General features: G+C 36.0%; 1 protein-coding gene across 2 annotated transcripts in view; it reads left to right on the forward strand.

Moving 5' to 3' along the window:
- Nucleotides 1-6,806, forward strand: part of shrb (charged multivesicular body protein shrub) — an 8,188-nt gene extending 1,382 nt beyond the window's left edge. The window contains exons 2-5 of one of the 2 annotated variants that reach the window (XR_011228454.1): nt 1,322-1,499; nt 2,330-2,444; nt 4,189-4,718; nt 5,021-6,806. Coding sequence is in view for 1 of the 2 variants with exons in the window: in XM_045764586.2 (XP_045620542.1) it covers nt 1,322-1,499; nt 2,330-2,444; nt 4,189-4,371 (476 nt within the window). In the remaining variant the exon portion in view is untranslated. The remainder of the gene's footprint in view (nt 1-1,321; nt 1,500-2,329; nt 2,445-4,188; nt 4,719-5,020) is intronic. The other variant, XM_045764586.2, reaches the window with a different exon arrangement.
- The last annotated feature ends 1,033 nt before the right edge of the window (nt 6,807-7,839 follow it).

A 7,839-nucleotide genomic window follows, 5' to 3' on the forward strand; every position in this document is an offset into this window, starting at 1 on the left:
CCAGCGCCGGGAATTGGACCCCGGACAACCCGATTACGTGTCCAGCATGCTGTCCACTCAGCCACCAGCCCCCTCTGTGCTGGTGCTGTTGACCTGTTGGTGCTCCCAGTAAATGTTCATTAAATTTTATTTGTACACTGCATCAGTTTTTAATGGGAAATATCAGTCAGCAATTAGTAACATGACAAAAAGGACTAAATTAATGTTGAAAAGTGATCAAGTTTTGGAGTGAGGTGCTGCTAGTGGGCAGCTGCTGGACATGTTTAGGTCCTGTGTTAATTTTTATTTGCTAGTGCAGTATTATCTCTCATTGTTAATTTATGCCTATTTATACATTTTTCTTTGTTAAATATTTCTGAGTAGGAAAATGTTTGCCAACAAGAGTAGTCTAGCTAAACCACACAGGCGGTATACAGTGTACCTTAAAATGGGTGAAGTAGAAAAGTTGTGTGTTGGGTGTGAATAGCCAGTCTGAACAGTGAGATGTTAGCATTACCATATTTTCTTAAATAAAAGCAGAAAGCAAAAATTGTAAGTTGACCAATCCACACACTAGAAAATGAAGGGACGACGACGTTTCGACTTCACAATCGACTTGAGAATGGTCCAGGATGGACCGAAACGTCGTCGTCCCTTCATTTTCTAGTGTGTGGATTGGTCAACATACTTCAGCCACGTTATTGTGACTCATTGCCTGCAAAAATTGTAAAGTTCATTGCCAGGAAAGAGAAATTTCAAAGTTTTCCAGCACAGTATACAGTACAGTACTCTGAAGAAAAAACTACTGTATTAGTATTATTTGGATTGGTGATTGCTTTGAAACAAAAAGATGATCATTCATCTGTGAATTATTTCTTCAGGTGTAGGTATGGGCATCAAGCCCGGCAGCAAGTCTCTGAGTGCAAGTATAGACATCTTAGAGCATTTCTTCCTTGCACAGCTTAGCTTACCAAGGTCAGCATTTTGTCAAGCAGTTGTAACATCTGGTAGTCTTTTGATTTTCTTGCATAGATTTATGGATCGTTTTGCACGGTAGTACAATTATATGTGGAAGAGCTAGTGTAGATTTTACCTTCTTTCAGGTTATGAATTTTTGTAGGAATTCTTTGTTTATTATTATTATTATTAAGCTGCTTATAGGTAATCCAGTTACACATGTTGTAATTACCTTGAAGCCATAGATATAGATCATAGCTATGTAAAGGCAAATAAATTGTCTGTGACACAAATTCTATTTGGCTTATCAAGAACCCTTGTTACCTAACCAAAGACCTTTCTAGGGTTATAGTAATGGCTCTCATCAACTGATTTTTTCTTGTAGTTGCTCTGCAAGCACTAAAGCGCAAGAAGAGGTATGATAAACAACTTCAGCAGATTGATGGAACGCTCAGTACTATTGAAATGCAGCGAGAAGCCCTCGAGTCGGCCAACACAAACACAAATGTTTTACAAACTATGAGCGAAGCTGCCAAGGCTCTCAAATCAGCACATCAACACATGTAAGCAATTATATCTTGTTTCAGTAACCTATCAATTTCATTACTCAGGCCTGGTATTGAATTATGAGGACCATATTTTTGTTATTAGATAATTGAGATAGGAATTATTTTTTACATTTTTCTTATAAATTTTCCTTACCATGCACACACTGCTCAGTAATGTTCATTTTCATATTGGAAGTCCTTTGTCTTCTCCATGAGCAGCCATTGTTTAGTTACATTTTTTTTTTTTTAACTTTGCATTTGCCATTACTGCTTCAACACTGCATTGTCAGCATTCTTTACTGTAGCTGATAGATTTTTGCTGCTGCATTACTTTATTATTTTCTCGTTTAGCATAACTGGCAAAGATTTTCGATATGCTGTAAGCTTAAAAAGAAACAAATATTGTCTTGTTGACTATGTATTCAGCACTTACAAGTCTTGTGGGGAATTCACTCTCCACTTTTGTAATAAACTCTTTCTGGTTAATATTTGTCACAAAGTGTTTCCTTTGTCATTTGCTGCTAGTAAAACCCTTCAGAGATGCATCTCCTGGAGAAATGTTTGCTGTAACATTTTTCAGTGTTCCATCATATTCATTGACACCGTACATTCATTACTGTTTGCATTGCCTAAACTGACATTTCTGCAATAAGCTGGCAGATATCACTTTATCAGTCACATCATCTGAAAATCATAGTAAATATTGCACGAATTACAACAGTTGTGAAGATGATGAATGCATGTAATATTTGCATAGAAAGTCTGTGTAGCCACTTTGAGTGCTGTAAAGACCGAGGTATTCGGGTTGCATAAATGTGTGTTGAGAGATAAATTTTCGTTTACAGGAATGTGGATGAAGTACACGACATGATGGATGATATAGCAGAGCAGCAGGATGTAGCCCGGGAAATTTCAGAGGCCATCTCTAACCCTGTGGCGTTTGGAGATGATATTGACGAAGTGAGTCTCTTAATCTCAGTCTCCCTAATTGCTCCCCAGGCAAAGCTTGGGACACGATTTTGATATAACAGTATAACAAATCTGATAATGTGGGTCCTACAGTGATATAACATTATTTTAGCATGGTTTTCTCACTAGATATTCTATAAAATACTCCCAAGAAAGGTTTAACTGAGGTGGAACAAATGATATAGTAACTGTAGAATCAAATGGCACTGATTGTATGGACATCAGCAATAGGTAACACAGATGATGTATTAATCTTATCAATAGGTGGCACTGGTTGGGCAGAAGCTGCAGTGGGTGGTGATATGCTAATGACTTAGCAATGTTGATGGAGGGGCAATGCAGGTGTAGCTTCCTATGTACATGTTACTGAGCATGCAGCTATCTCAGTATATGGTACCATGGTGCAGCTACCTCAGTAATGAGTGGAACCTGGTTACATGTAGTATAAAAGATTTAAAAAGCCTCTTTCTAATACTGCATAGCATAAAACATCAGGCACCATAAGAGATGGTGGAAGATAAGCTCCTATGACTTTACAATACTCAACAAAGTAAACAAAATTTTCAGAATGTTAGTTCTGGTAATTAGTACAGTTGAGCTTGTAAAATTTGAAGTGTGTACTTTTAATCAAGTGTATTTAAAAAAAAAAAATCTTAATTTGGGGTTTGAGGAGAGAAAAACATGTGCGTTAAACTTTTGAATGATGTGAGACGTAGGCTTTACATACAGTAATTAAAACACACATTGGATAGACATTGTACAGTATCACTGTATTTTGTTGTGCTCATCTGTGCACATCAAGTAACCAAAACTTGGGTACGATGAGGTATTCGTGCTAGTCACGAACATGCAGGGAGGAGAGGGAATTATTAGGGGTAAAGTGCCAAGCCATTACAGCTATATAGCACTTGGAAGGGATCAGGATAAGGATTTGGGATGGGATGGTTGGGAAGGAATGGTGCTCAACCGCTTGGATGGTCGGGAATTGAACCTGACCTGCAGGAGGCGAGACCGTCGCTCCACCGTCCAGCCCAAGTTGTTGGGTGACGAACATGCAGGAGATATTTATGATGGTTATTCAGTATTGGTAGCAAAAGCAGAATTTATTTAATTAGTATCTAATATTGGCTGATCATTATACTGAAGGCTTATTCATAAATAAATAACATTACCACCAGCAGTAGTTCTGGAATTGTTGTAGTGGTAGAAGCAGTAGTAGATATATAGTAGTAGTGGTAGTCGATGAAGTTGTCAGCAGAAGAAAGTAGTAGCAATAGAGGATATAATATTACTGTATATAGGGAATATAACTGATTATTTAACAACACATCCTCCGATTTAGATAGTACTTTTTGTGACTATGTAGACTATTGCACATGTATTGATGTAATGGGCAATTAGATAACAGAATTTAGTACTATTCACTGTATAGAGTCCAGAAAAAAAATAAAAAACCAAACTTAAATATTCATAGGCCTAGTACAGTACATACTTTTATTGTATTAGGCCTAGGATGGTTAGGTTAAGTTAGATTTTATTAACAACATAAGTGCAAAATGTTTTCCGATTTGTCCAAATTCAGCAGCACCAAATTCTACTTTCTAATTATCCATTACATCAATATATGCACAATGTCATATGCACAATACCTCATCACTATACATACTATCTAAACAGGAGGATGGGCTGTTATTTATTGGGTACAAGGTACTAATTATTTTTTTACCCCATGTAGGATGACTTGCTGGCTGAATTAGAGGAGCTGGAGCAAGAAGACTTAGACGAGAAGCTATTGAGCACAGGAGAACCTGTAGCAGAACTACCAGAAGTTCCAACCAGTGCCCTTGCCAAGCCGGAGCGTAGGAAGAAAGAGGAGGATGAAGACGATATGGCTGAGCTGGCTGCATGGGCATCTTAAACTTGGTGGGTATTTTCGATTTTCCAACTTTCCCACCTCATTCCCCACTTCTTCCCTAATCTTCTACGTTTTCTTTTCCTTCCTTGCATTTCTTGCTTCCAGCTGGGCACAATTGTGTTTTCTTGCTTGGAATACCTCTTGTTCAATATTCTCTGTCGACTCCTCCTTTGTCTATTTTATTTAGTTGTCACACCACATAGGTACTCATTAAAGTAATTAATGAATAAAAGTCATACAACTGGATTTCTACTGAAATTACAGGAAGTCTCCAGACTTCCTGTAATTTCTACTGATGCCAGTCCAAAGTGTTTATGTATGACCCACAAGTACTCAGGTGGAAAAGCAAAGTGGTCCTGCACATCAATGAGAAAATCCACTAGGGCTGTGAGGTGATGCGAACCTGTAACCAAGGCATTGCCAGTTGCAAACTCTACTAATTGTGTATTATTATTACTCTACAATTGTCTACCCAAGTTCTTGTGGGTCATAAGTAAAAACTTGGACTGGCTTCAGGAGGGGCCCCTGCAGACTTCCTGTGATTTCAGTAGGAATGCGGTTGTTTGAGTTACAAGTCAGTGGAGGTACAGTGGTAGAGTATGCAGCTTGACAATGCATTGGTCGAAAGTTTGTACCCACCTCACAGCCCTAGTGGATTTTCGCATTGATATATATCATGTTGGTGTGATTTTTGTGTAGTGTTATTTTTATTTATTTATCAGTACCCTGTGTCTCACTTTTGCTGTTATTATGTACAGTACTTTATAATTAATTTGTCAATTATAAAGTACAGTACAACATTTACATTTTCACAAATATTGCAAATATCAGTTTTATTGGGTAATCCTGGTAGTTCACATGGAGTAAATGTGTGTGAGCAGTAAAAGATATTTTGAGCCTATTATTTTGAAGGTTTTTAAAGATTTTAACAGCCTGAATTTTGTATTTTGTCTTGTATTACATGGCTTCATTTTACTCCCGTCAGTCTATCGTGTAGACCGCTAATTTTTCAATAAATGTTTATACTGTACTGTACTGTATATATAAATATGAAAGTACTGTACAACATCTTTGAGTTTTAATTTATTTTCAGATTATTCTCTCCGTGAACCCTTGATTCCAGCTGTTTTGTTTACCTTCCAGTGATTACTCCCAGTGTCAGATCACCACAACTAAAACATTGTCAACGTTAATTCTTATGCGCTTTCATACACACAAGCCTGTCCTCAAACCAGATAACATGTGATTATTATATATTCAGACTAATACTGCTTATTTTATGTTCCGAATAAATTCTAGCCAATATGTGGTTATGTACTCGTACTGTAAGTATGGAGACCATGCAAGAAAGTCTTTTGAAATAAGCAAAGGACCAGTATTACTGCATAATCTTTGGAAATAGTCATAAGGGTATATTTCATGTAATAATGTTTTTGCTTGTGTACATGCCAAAAGTTTCAAATATTACTTAGTTATTTTGGTGTTAAGCTTCAAGGTTCCTAGTCACTGGCCCACTTGCTTCATTGTTTATTGACCAATCAGCAAAAGGAAAGTTTTAACTCCATTAATTCATTCACATAAGTCTTTAAATAAAGTTAATTGTATTTTGGTTGATATCCAGAGGTGTTTGTGCTTGTGATGGGAGCAGAGAGTTGTGGCTGCATTGGTACTGTACAAAGGCTCGCATTGTATTCGCAAGTATTCTCGCATTGTGTAAGAAATGTGCCTTATCAAAATTACATGCAAAGCAAACAATTGCTGCTGTCATCACACACAATAATACTCAGTGTCACAGGTAAAGCAGGCAGGTGTTATGATATGTGACATATAATTGGATTTTCCCAATATGCGGGGTTTTGCAGTGGGGTGTTCCCACTACACAGGGTTGTACAATTTTGTTGCCCTCGATTATGTAACCTGTAAATATCTGTATTTTAGATGAGCCATTTATGCTTTATAAAGATAAGCTTAACCTTTTTCTTGTGTTCCTGAATGATATGTATATTTGCTATGGGAAGCAGCATCTGGTTTCATCAAATATCAGTCCTTATTGTGCGAGAAGATGCATACCTTAACGGCAGTCATTTGCTGCGAGACCAGGATGTGAGTGTTATCGCCCGTGCTTCAATATTTGTCATTTAATCCCCCCTTTTTTTGTTGTTTTTCTTGTGTTATGCCATGTGGCTTATGAAGCCATACAACAACACAGCCAACTTTTAGACAAACATGCTTATTGTAAAGGATTTAAATTGGAAAATAAGATATTACTATTGTCCCATCTGTGGTTGGTAGTTTTGTACTATTGACTTGGAAGGGATGGCTTGCCACGGTTCAGAGAAGTAATACACATCTATTGAATACCCAGTGGTTTAATTAGAGTAAAAAATTGTATCAGTTTCAATATATGTATTTGATATAATAAAAAATGTTATTTCCAATCCTTTTTTTTTATTGCATTTATATTTTCTGTTCATAAATAATTTTCCTATTGGGTACTGCAAGGTTGGGGAGTAGGGGCTGCCTCATGAGTTAATTTGCCAAGTCATAAAAGCAGCAAAATAAATGAAACAAAAGTTATAAATAAAAATATTTTAATATTTATTTAGTCATTTGTACTTTTTCGTTAGTTATCTGCAAAATTCACACTGTTTCGGTAATTTTGTCGTACTGAAGAATGACAAAATTACAGTTCAGAAAGTCGACAGCTTTACTCATTTTGTATACTTGTGGTATAAACTATCTTTTAATATAATTGAAAATAGTTTTTTCCTCATCATGTAATTGACTCAAGCTTTTTAACATATGATAACCAAGATAATTTTTTTTGTGGGGGGGGAGGGAGGGCGGATTTTGCAAAATTACACGTTTTGTTGTGTTTAATGTATTGTAAAACATCACTTATTTTCTTACAACAATGTGTCTATACATAGTATAAAATTGTTTTAATTAATTTTTGTTATGTATTAGGCCTATTATTTTATTAGGTAATAACCAATTTCAAATCTGTAATTATTAGGATTTATAAACAACATTTTATTTTAGGAACACACTTTTTTTTATTTTAGGAATTTTTATTTTTTATTAAAAGATATTAAATTTCCTTAATTTCTATATGGAAAATATAGTACAAGAACCGGATCCACCACCAGATGAGCCAAAATACATCTCGTGTGCTACAGCTGATAACTTTTTTAAACATTCATGTTGAGCAATCATAATTTCAGTACATTTAGACAATTATAATGCCAGTAGATTTAAGATATGGATAATTGTCCTGATTGAAACGCCTTACTATAAGATTAAATTCAACACATGAGTGTAGCAATGTGTAAATAGGGCCAGTGGACAGGCATTAACTGTAAATCATTTACATGTCTGCTTATAACACTTGATATAACAAATCAAGGACTGTCATCCAACCAATTTGTTTAGAATTCTGTGTGCTTGAACTGTTTTAACAACTCGACTAAA

The sequence above is a fragment of the Procambarus clarkii genome, chromosome 14, assembly GCF_040958095.1.
Source record: "Procambarus clarkii isolate CNS0578487 chromosome 14, FALCON_Pclarkii_2.0, whole genome shotgun sequence".
In the NCBI taxonomy this organism is placed as follows: Eukaryota; Metazoa; Arthropoda; class Malacostraca; order Decapoda; family Cambaridae; genus Procambarus; species Procambarus clarkii.